The 18343-nt window shown below is 38.7% G+C and overlaps 1 protein-coding gene across 5 annotated transcripts in view; it reads left to right on the forward strand.

Moving 5' to 3' along the window:
* Positions 1 to 18343, forward strand: part of pik3r5 (phosphoinositide-3-kinase, regulatory subunit 5) — a 74762-nt gene that overhangs the window by 41162 nt on the left and 15257 nt on the right. For 4 of the 5 annotated variants that reach the window (XM_062027006.1, XM_062027005.1, XM_062027007.1 and 1 more), the window contains 8 exons: positions 6273 to 6388; positions 6468 to 6536; positions 8357 to 8495; positions 11231 to 11300; positions 11420 to 11594; positions 12037 to 12205; positions 12310 to 12378; positions 15831 to 16498. In XM_062027006.1, the coding sequence (XP_061882990.1) occupies positions 6273 to 6388; positions 6468 to 6536; positions 8357 to 8495; positions 11231 to 11300; positions 11420 to 11594; positions 12037 to 12205; positions 12310 to 12378; positions 15831 to 16498 (1475 nt within the window). Of the gene's footprint in view, positions 1 to 6271; positions 6389 to 6467; positions 6537 to 8356; positions 8496 to 11230; positions 11301 to 11419; positions 11595 to 12036; positions 12206 to 12309; positions 12379 to 15830; positions 16499 to 18343 lie in introns of those variants that run through there. The other variant, XM_062027009.1, reaches the window with a different exon arrangement.

An 18343-nucleotide genomic window follows, 5' to 3' on the forward strand; every position in this document is an offset into this window, starting at 1 on the left:
TGCTTCCCCTTCCTGAGGCGGCGGATGGTGGTCCAGAATCACTTCGAAGCCGTCCGGAAGTTGTTTTCCATGGCTTCCCCGAACTCCTCCCATTACAATGTAACAAAGTTTTCCAAAATAAATAAACGCAAGTTATGGAAAAAAATGCCAACATGGCACTGCCATATTTATTATTGAAGTCACAAAGTGCATTTAACATGCCTCAAAACAGCAGCTTGGAATTTGGGACATGCTCCCTGAGAGAACATGAGGAGGTTGAGGTGGGCGGGGTGTGTGTATTGTAGCGTCCCGGAAGAGTTAGTGCTGCAAGGGGTTCTGGGTATTTGCTCTGTTGTGTTTATGTGGTGTTTCGGCGCGGGTGTTCTCCCGAAATGTGTTTGTCATTCTTGTTTGGTGTGGGTTCACAGTGTGGTGCATCTTTGTAACAGTGTTAAAGTTGTTTATACGGTCACCCTCAGTGTGACCTGTATGGCTGTTGACCAAGTATGCATTGCATTCACTTGTGTGTGTGAAATGCTGTAGATATTATGTGACTGGGCCGGCACGCAAAGGCAGTGCCTTTAAGGTTTATTGGCGCTCTGTACTTCTCCTTACATCCGTGTACACAGCGGCGTTTTAAAAAGTCATACATTTTACTTTTTCAAACCGATACCGATAATTTCCGATATTACATTTTAAAGCATTTATCGGCCGATAATATCGGCAGTCCGATATTATTGGACATCCCTAGTATCAAGTATCCTAAATGAAAGATTATTGCAGTCTGTCAATATAAACTTATAGTTACATATAACTTACACATGCAAGTGTCCAAGGCAGATGCGTATTAGAAAGTACCCGGTAACAAACGTGTCTGCGTCGTTTAACTTACTGTGTCATTTATTATTGTTGCCAACTAGAAATAACTACTCCACTTGAACTGAAAGAGCGCATAACTCCATTGCGGTCCGTTGATAAAAATTAGGTTGGTGTTTATCATACCTACAAAGTAGTACAAGTATACAGTATATGATTCATGCTGATGTCGTGTAAGATCACTATCAGTTTTGGCTACTGCACAAGGTTTCAATATCGGAAATGAATAAGTTGCATGGGGACGCCTCTAACACTGACTTCTCTAAAGTATATTGAAGTTTCATGTCTATGGTATCAAATGGTTGCTGAAATGTGTATACAAAAGCCATTGGCATTGTACAGTAAGTGGGTGGAACTGTGTCAGTGGGTGGTGGAGGAAGCTGTGTGCCTTCGTGACAAAGAGGATGTGGTGGCACTGGCAGAACTGGGGGGGGGGGGGGGGGGGGTATTTTAGTGTAGGTGTGAAAAGAGGTTTGAAGTGTTACAGTCAAGGTTGTCTCGAACCCTAGGATGCAGAGAGGACAGGCGAAGTGCAAGTAAAAATGTATTTAATGAGGAAAAAAAGTGTAGCAGGGAAGTGCATAGGGAGTGCTGTGCAGTATGGAGGCATAAAGAAAAACAATGTCCGGAGCATCCTGATTAGCAACCAGGAACATGTGTGACCGCACTGCCAATCAGGAATAGGTGAGAAAGCCATCGCTCAGACTGGAGATTAGGTGGCAGTAGGAGTCAGTACGAAATACAGGAACTTGAAAGTCATTGAAGGTAAAGTCTGGTGTCGAAAAGTGGAGCCGCTTATTGCATTTTAAGCCCCGGTGAGATGCAGTTGTCGTATGGAAAATAAAAAATAAAAATAAAATACCAATAGGGATGTGAATCTTGCAACATTTCACAATCTAATTTGATTCGGAGTTATGGGATAACGATTTGAATTCCAACACGATTTTTAACAATGTACAGGTTACAAAAGCTCATCTTGGCTGCTGAGGAATGACATACCTGCGCAGCGAGTAATAAAAAAAACATGTTTTTGAAAATGTATTCTTAAAAAAGTTATTAAATTAAAATATACTAATCTATTTGGAAAAATTATGAATTGATTTAGAATCGGAATAATAAATATCCTGATTGGCATGTGAATCAATTTTAGAGTACATTATAAATAAATATATTTTTAAATGTTTAACAAGTCCAAATTATACATATAATTATGATCATAAATGTACAGTACACCTAAAACTATTTAATATTTTAAATGAACATTCGTTTTTTCTCGGTTTCAAAAAACCTGACAGAAAAATCTATGAAATAAAATCAACTTTTTATGACATTTTTTACTTGAATATATTTAGGTTTAGATGTGCGTTTTATTTATATATATATATATATATTCTTTTTTTAAATAATTTTTTTGATTTTTTTATTTATTTTTGTATTTTATTTATCTTACCCCTTTTTGCATCATAGGAATTGTATCCCTTTTCTTTGTTCTCTGTTTGTAACACAACAGTGAATAAATTAATGAGTAAATACATAAATTAATATACAATAACTAAGTACACAATTATTAAATACATTAATACATTTTATACAAATATACATACATATATATATATACAAATACATACTGTACATGTGTATATGTATATATATATATATATATATATATATATATATATATATATATATATATATAATATATATATATATATATATATATATATATATATGCAGTATATATATGCAGTATATATATATATATATATATATGCAGTATATATATATATATATATATATGCAGTATATACATGTTATGTGCCGGGGGAGTAGACGGCACAGACCACAAGAGGGCGTAGTTATTAAGCTTGATGATTTATTATATATATATATATATATATATATATATATATATATATATATATATATATATATATATATATATATATATATATATATATATATATATATATATATATATATATGCACCGTATATATAATAATCAAACAATAGTAATATAATCTAAACACGGGTATGGAGTGTGACAAAAATCCAAGGGGTGTGTGGTGTGGGACTATGTGTAGGAATTAATGAGTGTGTCACTGGGAGTGTTGAGCGAATGCGGAAGTCCCGGAGAAGGAAAGGCAGGCTCGAGTGTTCGTGAGCAGACAGGAAGTCGGGGGAGCTATAGTGGGGCGTAGGAGGTCCGTGTCCAAGCAGGGGGTCGAGGATCGAAAGAGGCAGTCCGGAATCCAAAGGGAAGTCGAGGCACACAGCTCGATCGCGGGAGACCAGGAAAACACTGCGGGAAACACAAAGAACATAAGACACAGGAACTGGGAAGACACAGACAGATAGCAAGTACGTGGGAGGGGAGCTAGAGACACGATAGCTTACTGAATACAGAGAACTACGTTCCGGCGCCAGATCTTCGGGTCCGCTGGTCTTTAAACTGCTCGCCTTCATATATACATATAAAGGTTTATATATGTATATATGTCAAAACTTTATGTATTTTAATTGTTTACTTACATATTGTTTATTGATTCATGTATTTACTAATTTATTTGGTCACTGTTGTTTTACAAACAGAGAACAAAGAAATGGGATAACATTGCTATGATACAAAAAGGGGTAGGGTTAAATAAATTAGCTATATTTCTTCCTACTCCTTTTCGGACATGCCGTAATGAAACAACTGGTAAAATGACCCAACCAACCAACAATTCCATTTTATTTAACTACATATTTTGCTAATTACAATGTCTTTACTGTTTTATAATTCTGTGAAATATCAAAGAGGCAGCATTAGCGAACGTACAACTCACGCAACACACCGCAGTTTCTTGCCTGGTCCAACAATATTGTCAAGATTGTTTTTAAATGTCACACTTTCATATTGTTGCTTTAATTGAAGATGGACTACAGACAAAAAGGGACGGATTCAACTTCATGGAATGCATTTATTAATAAATACTTAACATGTGTCATCAACATGATAGACGGTATGACTAATTTTCCTCATAATCTGCTGAGGTGTTTTTTTCCCGTTAAAAATCCAAGGAGTCATCAAGTGACATTTTTACAAAGAGTCATCAACCCTTTTTTTTTTGTCTCTTTTGGGAGCCGTTCACATTTCACACATCAAAAATCATCCACTTGTTGGAGCATAAATAAAAAGGAAGTTCTGTGTCACAGCCAGGGCGGCCCCTGGCTAAACTGGGGCCATAAGCACAAATCCATAGAGCCCCCACCACCATGACATGTTCTTTTTAATGTGCAAAGATTTGTATCCTTTTTTTTTATTTTTTTTAAAATCAAACTTGAATTTAATTTGATGGTGATGTTCTGTACTACACCAAATTAATGGAAAACAAATCACAGAATGTCAACTTTAACATAATTACAACCCAAACTTGCACACTTTTCTAACCCAGCACTAATGCATAGTGAGACGATGGCAACATTGTTGGAAATTTGCCAATGTTATTACCAGTGGCGGAGCAGGAAGGGGCTAAGACGGGGGTCAGCAACCCGCGGATCTCGAGCCGCATGCGGCTCTTTAGTGCCGCCCTAGTGGCTCCCTGGAGCATTTTTAAAAAAGGATTGAAAATGGAAAAATATGGGGAAAACATATTTTTTTTGTTTTAGTATGTTTTTTGTTTGAGGACAAACATGACACAAACTTTCCTAATTGTTAAAAAGCCCACTGTTTAATATGTTTGTGTGTATGCTTCACTGATAAGAGTATTTGGTGAACATCGTTTTGTCCTACTAATTTCGGCGGTTCTTGAACTCACCATAGTGTGAACCTGTGACGCAACAGTTTGTTTACATGTAAAATCTTCCACTCCTTTGTCTCATTTTGTCCACCAACCGTTTTATGCTGTGCGTGAATGAACAAAGGTGCGCTTTGTTGATGTTGTTGACTTATTTACTCCTCTTTGTATATAATTTAATTATGCATGTCTAATAATCTGCATTTCTGATAGTTGTTTGTGTGCAATGTTGTCCCAGACCACAGCAAACATTACCTAGTTTGCCAAAGATTATAATAAATGTATTAAAAGAAGACAGCCTGCCGTTTCCTTTAACTTGGACACCCACATTTATACCTTTGGCCATTAAAAGCCAGTAATTTCCCGGAGTTATCTCACCTTCTGAGTAGCCTCAGATTTACTAATGGTTTCTAATGTTGTAAAAATGTGTAGAATAAATACTACATGTCAGAATTTCTGTCACCAAAGATTTGCTTCAACCTGCGACACAAAGTCATTTTGATAGTATGCTAATATAGATAATGTAGACCAGGGGTGTCCAAACGTTTTCCACTCAGGGCCACAGACTGAAAAATCAAAGCATGCGGGGTCCATTTTTATATTTTTCCTTTTTGTAAAACCGATACAATATATAGGTTGTTTTTTTTTAACCTTTATGGCTTTCCTCAAGTTTGGTCCCCGGTACCCGGAAGGGTCTCAGTCATAAAAATGTTAGAAATAAGTCATAAATTATTATTTTTTCATTTAACGCTTGAATCTCAAGATCACTTTCAGGTCTGTCTGTCGTTATAACGTTTTTTTAAATTTTGTTTTTATGTTTATGCCCTTTATGTCAAAACCCTTATTTATATGGCAAACACACAAACTATGCAACATTTTCCCCCAAAACATTTCAAAGTGGAATATTTGATAGTAATTGGAACCTTAAATAGGTCAATAATTCATAACAATAAAAAAATAAAAAGAATAAGTGTTGAAAATAAGCCAAATTTCTATTTTTTTTACTGTTAACGCTTAAGTTTGTAGATCTGTTGATTATAAGATTTTATAACTTTTTCATTTTTTGTTTGTTTGTTTGTTTGTTGCCCTTTTTGTGAAAGAAACTTTGTTTCGCACAAAATATATGCAATATTTTCCCAAAAAAATATTTCAAAGTGGAATTATTCCAGTGAAGTAATTGGAGCCTTCAATAGGTCAATAACAGTCCGCATGGCAGCTTTGTGTTATTAGTGTCAACATTGCCACTTTTTCTTGTTACATTTCACCTGTTTACTCTTTTATTACACTTTTTCATGTTTTACATTTTTATTGTATTTGCAGAATGTGCCGGGGGCCATTACCAAATTAGCTGTGGGCCACAAATGGCCCTCGGGCCGCACTTTGGACATGCCTGATATAGACCCTTACGTCATGTGTTGCCTTCTTTATAACACTTATATGCGGCTTTGAATTTTTTGCAGCTCCAGACAGATTTATTTTTTGTATTTTTGGTCCAATATGGCTCTTTCAACGTTTTGGGTTGCTGACCCCTGGGCTAAGACAATGTTTGTGTTAAAATGTCTCATTAAGCGCCCTGTCATTCAATAATTGACATTTTACTTTGTCACGCAATTCCATGCGTGTTTTTTTTTTTTTTCTAGTGCTGATGTGCTCCACGGGTCAGTCGATGAACCGCTGGAGCCTGGAAGAGCTGGTCAAGAGGGACCCGGAGAACTTCATCATCCTCCTGCAGCAGATTTTGAGAAAGACCAAAGAGGTGAAAGGAAACACACACACACACACACTAAAACACACGGACAGGTGAATGGATGAATATTGATGGTCAATGTGCACAGGTGCAGGAGAGGTGCCAGTATGAGCTGGTCGCGCCACTTGCCATCATGTTCACTTCCACGCTGCTGCAGGTACAAATCTTACACACAGCATTATATCACAGGTGTCAAACTTGTATTCGTTCTTTACATTGAGATTTAAAAATATATATATATTTAATAATTCAACAAATATATATATTTTTTAAACTGTAATACTATCTAATAATGCACCTGTGTCCAACACAAGGCCTGGGGGCCAGATCTGGCCTGCCACATAATTTTATATGGCCCGCGAAAGCCTGGAAATGATATGCGTCAGTAAAGAACTGTATCCCTTCTTACTAAAAGTAGTCGTTCTTTTCATCTTGACCGAAAAAAAATACAGATACTGCATGCAATTGCATATATTTTACTCAATAGTATCTAAAAATGTAACAGATATTTTACTGTATTATAAGTTGCATTTTTTTTCTTAAAATAAAAATACATGCTCAAATCCATAATAATAACTTTGTTTGTGTTAATAATGTGATGCGAGTTGCATTTGTATGAATTTAGGTTGGAAAGTAGTAATAATCTGTAATGATAATGAACTATTAGTTTCATAACAAATATATTATCTTATATTACAAACTGTTTTTGTCGAGATCCAAATAAATATCTGATTGACTTATGATTTCGAAGCGAGTTATTAATTGAATTACACATTTTAAAACTACCAGCAGATTTTATGGTTAAAAAAAACTCAATTGCCAGAATTTTACCGTACAAAAAATAGCGGTACAGTGAAAAAAACCCCAAACATGGATTTTCCAGTAAAAAAAAATAAATTAGTGTATATACTGTAAAAAAAAAAACTAAAAAAAAACATTGTAAAGTTCACGTTAAAATTTTGCAGACTGAGATGCCAGTCTACAGATTTGTTTTTTACGGAGCATTTACAAAAATATATAATGATCAAACGCATAGGCAATTGTGTACTAATATCATGCTATTTCTATTCATGTATTATACACTGTTACAAGCGACCCAACGAGGGCAGCCATAACTGCGATGTGGCCCTCGATCAAAATGAGTTTAACACCCTTCTATAATGCAACAAATATTATATTATCATCCATTCCAAAAAATTATTTGTTGAAATAAAAATAAATACAGTAGGTAAATATCTGCTTGACTGAAGTTATCCATCAAATTGTACTCAAGTTATCCATCAAATTATACAGTGTAAAAATGCCAATACATTTTACGTTAAACAGTTTTTTCCACTTATGGTAATACACCGTAAAAACAAGAACCGTAATTTGTACAGTAAAAAACAGTAGTACTGTTTTACTATTTACATTAATATGCTGTAAGAACAATCTTTTACAGTAAAATTCTGGTAACTGAGCAGCCAGTTTATTTTTAACGTAAAATATACCGTTTTTTTTTTACAGTGAATGCAAAAAATATGTAATAATCAAATGCTTTGGACATTGTGTCCAAGGCGAATCCTTATATATTCATATTCAGTTATTACTCACTGTTACAAGCGGCCCTTTGAGGGCAACAGTAATGGTGGTGTGGCCCTTCATGAAAAGGACTTTGGCACCACTGCTTTATATCATTCAGATGATTTTTGCTATTATTTTAAAAGTTGCCCAGGAAATGGCATTATGAGAAAAACAGTGAGAGGTGTGCCTTTAAATGGGCAGTAGGGATAGAAAAGGTCTTAAGATTTCTGCCTGGCAAAAATATTAATTTGGAAAAATATGTATTACTGGTAGAATCTTCAATATCTGGATGCAATCAATTTGCAACATACTTATTGCAGAGACGGCAGGCAAAGTGCAAGTGCATTCAGTTATCATGTCCAACCCGGCCTACAAGGTCCGATCCAAATCCCACCTTGGTATAATTGCTTTCAGACGCCGTACTGTCCTCCAGACATGGAGCTTCTGCAGAAAGCCATGGAGGTGTTCCACCGCTTCCTCACCTGGCCTGAGCCTTACTGCAGTGTATGTCGAAACCTCCTCTCCACACTACAGCAGGAGATCAAGGCTCCAGGTATGGACTGTACTTCCAACACTTACAGCGCATTTGATTTGTTTTTGTTGTTTTAATGCACTGTAATCAGTAGACAAATGATCATGTTTGCTTCTAGATGTTTTGAGATGTTGCCGGTAAAGTGGTCACTCTAACGGAGTGTTTTTCAACCACTAGTGTGCCGTGAGATACAGTCTGGTGTGCCGTGGGAGATTATTTAATTTCACCTATTTGGGGTAAAAATATTTTTTGCAAACCAGTAATTATAGTCTGCAAATAATGTGCCGTTGTTGAGTGTCGGTGCTGTCTAGAGCTCGTAATACTCTTCCATATCAGTATGTGGTAGCTAATTGCTTTGTAGATGTCGGAACATGGTATGTCGTGATCCCAAAATGCAGACGACAATGGGAGGCAGTATGCAGATGAAAAGGTATCTACCGGTAATGCTAAAACCAAAAATAAACAAAAGTTGAGTGCCCCTAAGAAAAGGCATTGAAGCTTAAGGAACGGAACTAGAAACTGAACTAGCTACAAAGTAAACAAAAACAGAATGCTGGACGACAGCAAAGACTTACTGTGGAGCAAAGACGGCGTCCACAATGTACATCCGAACATGACATGACAATCAACAATGTTCCCACAAAGAAAAAGAAAAACAACTGAAATATTCTTGATTGCTAAAAGAAAGTAGATGCGGGAAATATCGTTGAAAGGAAGACATGAAACTGCTACAGGAAAATACCAAAAAAAGAGAAAAAGCCACCAAAATAGGAGCGCAAACAAGAACTAAAACACTACACACAGGAAAACAGCAAAAAACTCAAAATACGTCACAGTGTAATGTGACAGGTGGTGACAGTACACCTACTTTGAGACAAGAGCTAAAGTGATGCATGGTTGGTTATGGTTTAAAGTCATATCCAACAATTGCGACAACGACTTTTTACTGTCAACTGAGTTTTGTTTTTTAATGATTTCTGCTGGTGGTGTGCCTCCGGATTTTTTCAACGCAAAAAATGTGCCCCGGCTCAAAAAAGTTTGAAAAACACTGCTCTAACGCTATGAATTTCCATTTAAAAAAAAAATCAAAACACTGTGGCAAATGTGTGTGAAAATGTTATGTTTTCAATGCAGTATGTCTGCCATGTTTGCAAAGTTGCAACACGTTGCTAATAAAAGCAGTTGTGTGGTTCCAATAATCATATTAATTATGTAAAATTAGGGCTGTCATCAAACAATTAGACTATTTATCGCGAGTAATCGCATTGTTCACAGTTAACAGTCCCTGAGGATGGTTTAACTCAGGGGTGTCCAAAGTGCGGCCCGGGGGCCATTTGCGGCCTGCAGCTAATTGCTTACCGGCCCGCCACACATTCTGGAAATGCTATTGCAAAAATTAAAAAAAACATTTAAAAAAGTGGAATGAGGTGAAATCTAACGAGAAAAAGTTGCAATGTTGACACAAAGCTGTCATGCAGGCTGTTTTTTTTGTTTTTTTTGCCATTGCTCAAAAAATAATTACAAAAAAATCAATGTTTTAATTACCGGTAATTATTTTCAAGGCTCCAATTACTTCAAAAACTTTACTTTAAAATGTTTTATGTGGAACAAATATTGCATATATTGTGTGGTTGCCATATAAAAACATCAAAGTTGTATTTGACAAAAGACCATAAAACAAACAAAATAATAGTTTAAACGCAAAATCAACAGATATATCTGAAGTTGATCTCGTAACTTAAGTGTTGAAAGTTTAAAAAAAAAAAAACTAATAAAAATGTATCACTTTATGAGTGGGGCACCTTTTGGATCCCAAAGATATTAAGTGGGACTGTATTTATCTCTACACTGTGATTACTCAAAAAATAATAGTGAATTAAAATCAATAGTGTCCTGCATTATTGATCTTTTATGGTTGTAATTACTAAATACTGCATATTTCAGTTTCACTGTAAAAAACAAAGTTGTCTTTGACAAAAAAGGCATAAAACCATTTTTTTTTACTTCATATCAACCTGAAGTTGATATAGAGATGTACTGTAAGCGTTAAATAATTTTTAAAAAATTATAATTTGACTTATTTTCAACATTTTAATGACTGAGACCCTTTATGGTCCCCGGGAGCCCTAAAGATAAAAAAAAAATCCATATATTTTGTTATGGTTTGAAAACTAAAAATATAAAAATGGCCCCCCGCATGCTTTAATTTTTCAATTTACGGCCCTCAGTGGAAAAACTTTGGACACCCCTGGTTTAACTCAACAACTTATAATTCAGTAAGCAGGTCTATCATGAGTAGACACTTTTTTTTTTCAAAAAGCCATGGCTGAAAATGCATGGAAAACAATGATTTTGTTTTTATATATTTATAAATGTGAGTGTGAATGTTGTCTATCTATCTGTGTTGGCCCTGTGATGAGGTGGCAACTTGTCCAGGGTGTACCCCGCCTACCGCCCGAATGCAGCTGAGATAGGCTCCGGCACCCCCCGCCACCTCAAAAGGGACAAGCGGTAAAAAATGGATGGATGGATGGATGGATTTTAGGGCTATTTTGATGTATTAACGTGCTAGTCTTTGGTCTTTCTTAGGCCTGCACTCAGCATTCGTGCTGCGGCTCTTCATTCTATTCTGATGTTTTTACTGCAATTCCTCTGACTTGAGTTGTGCTAATAGTTTTTGTTGCCTTTGATGAAGACAGCAGTCACGTTGAATATATCATATGATTAGTTGGTTTTTTTTTTATATCTCCTCAAAGGCATTTCCTTTCAGAGAATGGTGAGAGAAGAACAGGACTTGAACACGACTGATGAGTCCACCAAGACCATGTACGTCCATGTGATCCTGTTACTCACATGTATACACTCGACTCCTTAGAAATAAAGAAGCCCCTTAGTTATACTGAATGGGTGCTGTCTATTCACTTCTACCCACGCCGTCTTTGCAGGACGGTGCTGCTGATGAACTCGAGCGAGTTACCGCCGGACTTCCTCTCGGTGGCCGAGCAGCTCTGTTGCAGTCAGCACTCCGAGAGAGAAACCTTCATCACTCTGATCAAACACGCCTTCCAGTCGGCGCTTGGCACCAAGTACCCAGTCTGCAGCATCCATGCGGCCCTGCAGGTATGTTGGCGTTGGATCGCATGGTCGAAGATGTGCAGGAAAAGTCCTTAAAGCCAGTTTTATAGGTCAGTGGTCCCCAACCACCGGACCGATTGGTACCGGGCCGCGCAAGAAATTTATTATTTTTTAAAATTAAATCAACATAAAAAACACAATATATACATTATATATCAATATAGATCAATACAGTCTGCAGGGATACAGTCCGTAAGCACACATTATTGTATTTATTTATGGAAAAAAAATAATAAATTAAATTAAAAAAATCCCCAGCTACAAAAAGGTTGGGGACCACTGGTATAGGTTGTAATTTCACAGAAAAAAAACCTGTTAAAATCCTGTCTAATTGCAAAATGTCCTACTTTATTTTGTAAAAAATGCTTTGACTATAGATTGTCTATAATTACATGTTCATTTAACTTTATATGAATTACCTGTGCAGGGAAAAAGTGTGGACGAACTGGAGGAGATCTTCTCTGTGGTCAGTGGTGTCTCTGAGGCAGCTGCAGCCATGAGTGATCCTCTGCAGGGCCGCAGTCACATGATGCAAGAACTGGAAGCACTGAGGGAAAGACTAAGCATCTCTTCTTCCAACAGAAGACATTCCGATGGTAAAAATGACTTCTTCATAGAAAGTGCACCAACATTTTGCATTATACTAAAATAGATTTGAGAAATAGCCAATGTTGCTGATTCTATCCATGTTGACCTTCAGGAATGCTCCAGACTCTACCGATCCCTACAGCCAAGTGTCTCATGTTTCACTGGGAAAAAGACAACTTTGGTAAAGTATTTAGCATTCAACTGAGTATTTGCAAAAGCATACCTGTATCAATACAGTACATTCTCAGGCCCCACCTAACCTTATCCTAGTCCACACACACACAATGGTCGTTTAAGACCCCCTCCGTCCGCCGGCGCAACGCGACCTAGTACGCATGCGCGGAAAATGCGCACGTCATATTCACCTCCAGTGTTGCGTTGTGTGCAAGTTCTTAAATTAAATTAAACTTATCTGAACAATATCCAGTGTTGTGGTATTTCAATTAACTGGAATCCAGTGTGCTGTAGGGCCCTATTGTAGTGAATCACACCTTAGCCATCATAAATTAATCAAATCTTCAATGGAAAAGTGAAAGTAAACAATGTGAAAAAGAACATTTGACAACAATCAAACTAGGGATCTAGATATCTGGTCAGGACACTCCTCACTCTTTTGCCTTCACCTTCATTGTCCATTTGTTTTTGGTGACTTTATATACTCTGGACCTAGACGTTGAGTCCGCGACATACATGGCGGACAATAACTGATACAGTCTGCTTTGCCAGTCCAAAAGCATTCGATGTTTTCCGTAGTCTTCCCTCGACGGCCAACTAATACAAAGCACACGCTACCTTTTTTATCACATCCACGGGAGCCCGAATTCTCGTTGACTCTACTTCGGCAAATGGACAAAGTTTTTCGGTAAGTAGAATCACAGCTGACCCGGACATTGGAAAGTTCTCTTGCCGTCTGAGAAGTGTTGTATCCCAAATAGCTGCAATCACCTTCTCTTAAAGGCCTACTGAAATGAATTTTTTTTATTTAAACGGGGATAGCAGATCCATTCTATGTGTCATACTTGATCATTTCGCGATATTGCCATATTTTTGCTGAAAGGGTTTAGTAGAGAACATCGACGATAAAGTTCGCAACTTTTGTTCGCTGATAAAAATACGCCTTGCCTGTACCGGAAGTAAATGATAAATGATAAATGGGTTATACTTGTATAGCGCTTTTCTACCTTCAAGGTACTCAAAGCGCTTTGACACTATTTCCACATTCACCCATTCACACACACATTCACACACTGATGGCGGGAGCTGCCATGCAAGGCGCTAACCAGCAGCCATCAGGAGCAAGGGTGAAGTGTCTTGCCCAAGGACACAACAGACGTGACTAGGATGGTAGAAGGTGGGGATTGAACCCCAGTTACCAGCAACCCTCCGATTGCTGGCATGGCCACTCTACCAACTTCGCCACGCCGTCCCCCCGTGACATCGCAGGTTGAAAGGCTCCTCACATTTCCCCATTGTTTTCACCAGCAGCGAGAGCGATTCGGACCGAGAAAGCGACGATTACCCCATTAATTTGAGCCAGGATGAAAGATTCGTGGATGAGGAACGTGAGAGTGAAGGACTATAGTGCAGTGCTGGACGCATCTTTTTTCGCTCTGACCGTAACTTAGGTACAAGCTGGCTCATTGGATTCCACACTCTCTCCTTTTTCTATTGTGGATCACAGATTTGTATTTTAAACCACCTCGAATACTATATCCTCTTGAAAATGAGAGTCGAGAACGCGAAATGGACATTCACAGTGACTTTTATCTCCACGACAATACATCGGCGTAGCACTTAAGCTACGGAGCTAACGTGATAGCATTGGGCTTAACTGCAGATAGAAACAAAATAAATAAACCCCTGACTGGAAGGATAGACAGAAAATCAACAATACTATTAAACCATGGACCTGTAACTACACGGTTAATGCTTTCCAGCCTGGCGAAGCTTAACAATGCTGTTGCTAACGACGCCATTGAAGCTAACTTAGCAACGGGACCTCACAGAGCTATGCTAAAAACATTAGCTATCCACCTACGCCAGCCAGCCCTCATCTGCTCATCAACACCCGTGCTCACCTGCGTTCCAGCGATCGACAGCGCGACAAAGGACTTCACCCGATCATCAATGCGGTCGGCGGCTAGCGTCGGATAGCGCGTCTGCTATCCAAGTCAAAGTCCTCCTGGTTGTGTTGCTGCAGCCAGCCGATAATACACCGATCCCACCTACAGCTTTCTTCTTTGCAGTCTTCATTGTTCATTAAACAAATTGCAAAAGATTCACCAACACAGATGTCCAGAATACTGTGGAATTTTGCGATGAAAACCAAGCTTTTTGTATTGGATACAATGGTGTCCGAATACTTCAGTTTCAACGATTGACGTCACGCGCATACGTCATCATACCTAGACATTTTCAACCGGAAGTTTCGCGGGAAATTTAAAATTGCACTTTATAAGTTAACCCGGCCGTATTGGCATGTGTTGCAATGTTAAGATTTCATCATTGATATATAAACTATCAGACTGCGTGGTCAGTAGTAGTGGGTTTCAGTAGGCCTTTAAGGTGTTCATGTGTGATTTCCACAAGCGTCTATACAGACGAAAGGAGAAACACGGGCATGTCTGGATGACTCGCCTTCATATTTCCAGTGGTTAGCGCCGAGTTACGACCCGCTTTATTATGAAGCTGGCTGTGGCGCGTTCTTTCTGACGTCACTTACTGTGTGGGGCGCAGTCTTTCTGACGTCACTTCCTCTCCGAACTCAGTTTGTAAACGATCGATGAGTCCATACAAAGCTAAGAGCCGGAGATTCAAGAAATACACGGCGCACTTACCCGTGTAAAAAAATATCGTAGGAGGGGGGAACCTTAAAGGATAGTTTAGTGTGGCTGAAACGGTGCTTAGGCTAAATAATTATTAGTTTAAGGAGTTATCCGGCTTAGTGTAGACAGGGCCTCAGAACGTGTTGGGTTTTCAAACCTCAAGAGAGTAAAAATATGAATCCCACTTTTGCCATCATAAAACTTTTAGACCGAGGTAATGATTGAGTTAATTTCCCATGTCAAGACACAAATGGGTAAATAAAAAGTAATGGTTGTCAACATGAAACCAATAAAATGCTTTGTTTTTAGCATTTCATGCAAGCTGCTTTTATACCCAATCGTGGCACCCACTTGTTCCCAATTAGCCTGTTCACCTGTGGGATGTTCCAAATAAGTGTTTGATGAGCATTCCTCAACATTCTCAGTCTTTTTTGCCACTTGTGCCAGCTTTTTTGAAACATGTTGCACGCATGAAATTCCAAATGAGCTAATATTTGCGAAAAATAACAAAGTTTACCTGTTCGAACGTTAAGTATCTTGTCTTTGCAGTCTATTCAATTGAATATAGGTTGAAAAGGATTTGCAAATCCTTGTATTCTGTTTTTATTTACATTTTACACAACGTGCCAACTTCACTGGTTTTGAGTTTTGTACTAGCTTCTCTTATAGCTTTCTAATCGGAAAGAAACTGATACAAATAATGTTATGTAAATGAGATTACAAGGAATTGTTAATAAATCCTATGCAATAATCATCTCAGTCTGTTTGTTGATTACTTGTGCAACTGATTTCATTTTCATACCCTTAGATGTCCTGAATACCCTTCTGGAGGACGAGGCTGAGACCATCACCACAAGCGGGCCCACAAAGGAGGACGAGGATGACACCATCACCACAATTGGGCCCACAAAGGAGGACGAGGACGAGGTGGACTTGGAGGACGACGAGGGACACGACACCTTGTCCCAAGCGTCGGAGTCTTACGCTCCCTCCTTCAACTCCGGCATGGACAGTGACTTTTTCGAAGACTCTGACGACTCCATCAGCTCGCCAAAGTCCGCCAGGTCTCCTGCCCGGCTCAGCCAGCACTTGTACCGACTCCTCCGGAAGCCCAAGAGGTCGTTGTACCGCGCCAAAAGTTTAGGAAACGCGGAGACCAAAGACTTCATGGTGGTGCGAGAGATTCGCTCCAACTCGCTGCCCCACCACGTGCAGCTGCGGAGTCCCGAGCCCTTCTCGGGTCAGACCGTCAGACAGGTGTGCTTCAGGAGGAGGCCCATCTTGAGCACCGACGAGGACAGTACCAGCACGACGCTGAGGGTGGTGGTGTTTGGCGCCGATCGCGTCGCCGGCAAGGTGGCGCGGGCCTACAATAGCCTGAGACAAAAGGAGTGCGCGTGTCCACGACTCAGCAAAGCCTTCAAGCTTCAGTTCTACTTTGTGCCCGTCAAGAGGGACTTGGCAGCAGGAAAAACTGTAAGTAGGACACACAATAAATCATATAAAGTGCTCCTTTACGAGAGACGTAATCATGCAAACAAGGTGCGGACCATTTTGGCTCCTTTCAGGAGATAATGGCAACTTCTACAAGTGTGGACCTTGTGAATATATGGTGACCATGTTGGGTTCCAAAAGGTTCTAAACTCTGCTGTTCTCCTCACACAATGCAAAAACATCCATGTTAAGTTAATTAGAGACTAAATCAGTGCATACTGTATCTTACCCCTCAACTAACCTCAGCTGGGATAGGCTCCAGCTGGTGCGGACTGTCCATTGGCAGTTTTCTCGTAGGGCCAATCGACGGACATGTATTTATCTACACATTAATTTTTTGACACACCTTGCCTTAATAAATGTATGATAACCCTGTATGCAGCTGCATGTCCTCAGGTCGGACTTACAGGATTAATCGCAGATATCATTTTTCATCATTAATAAGTGTACCCTAGACCAGTGTTTTTCAACCACTGTGCCGTGAGATACAGTCTGGTGTGCCGTGGGAGATTATCTAGTTGCACCTATTTGGGTAAAAAATATTTTTTGCAAACCAGTAATTATAGTCTGCAAATGATTTGTTGTTGTTGAGTGTCGGTGCTGTCTAGAGCTCGGTAGAGTAACCGTGTAATACTCTTCCATATCAGTAGGTGGCAGCCGGTAGCTAATTGCTGTGTAGATGTTGGAAACAGTGGGAGGCAGCCTGCAAGTAAAAAGGTGTCTAATGCTTAAACTAAAAATAAACAAAAGGTGAGTGCTCCTAAGAAAAGGCATTGAAGCTTAGGGAAGGCTATGCAGAACGAAACGAAAACTGAACTGTCTACAAAGTAAACAAAAACAGAATGCTGGACGACAGCAAAGACTTACTGCGGAGCAAAGACGGCGTCCACAATGTACATCCGTACATGACAATCAACAATGTCCCCATAAAGAAGGATAAAAACAACTGAAAAATGTTTGATTGCTAAAACAAAGTAGATGCGGGAAATATCGCTCAAAGGAAGACATGAAACTGCTACAGGAAAATACCAAAACAAGAGAAAAAAAACACCAAAATAGGAGCACAAGACAAGAACTGAAACACTACACACAGGAAAACTCCAAAAAAGTCAAAATAAGTCACGGCGTGATGTGACAGGTCGTGACAGTACACCTACTTTGAGACAAGAGCTATAGTGATGCATGCTTGGTTATGGTTTAAAGCAGGGGTAGGAAACCTATGGCTCTCGAATCAGATGTGGCTCTTCTGATGACTGCATCTGGCACTCAGATAAATCTTAGCTGACATTATTTAACACGATAAGTAATGAATAATTCCGCTGGTAATCACAGAGTTAAAAATAACGTTCAAAATATAAAACATCCTCATGCATTTTAATCCATCCATCCGTTTTCTACCCCACCTGTTCAAGAAGTCGCATTAATGGTAAGAAGTATTTTACTTATTATTGAACGGGACAAGCGGTAGAAAATGGATGGATGGATGGTTAGCTTCAGAATAACAATGTTATTCTGAGACTTATTATACTCTAAAAATGTTGGTCTTACTTAAAAATGCACGCATTTAGTTGTATTCAGTGTTAAAAAAATTTATATGGCTCTCACGGAAATACATTTTAAAAATATTTAGCTTTCATGGCTCTCTCGGCCAAAAAGGTTCCCGACCCCTGGTTTAAAATCATATCGAACAATTGCGACAACTACTTTTTACCGTCAACTGAGCTTTATTTTTTAATGATTTCTGCTGGTGGTGTGCCTCCGGATTTTTTCAAAGCAAAAAATGTGCCTTGGCTCAAAAAAGGTTGAAAAACACTGCCCTAGACAGAT

This window comes from Entelurus aequoreus, linkage group LG18 (genome assembly GCF_033978785.1).
Source record: "Entelurus aequoreus isolate RoL-2023_Sb linkage group LG18, RoL_Eaeq_v1.1, whole genome shotgun sequence".
Classification (NCBI taxonomy): domain Eukaryota; kingdom Metazoa; phylum Chordata; class Actinopteri; order Syngnathiformes; family Syngnathidae; genus Entelurus; species Entelurus aequoreus.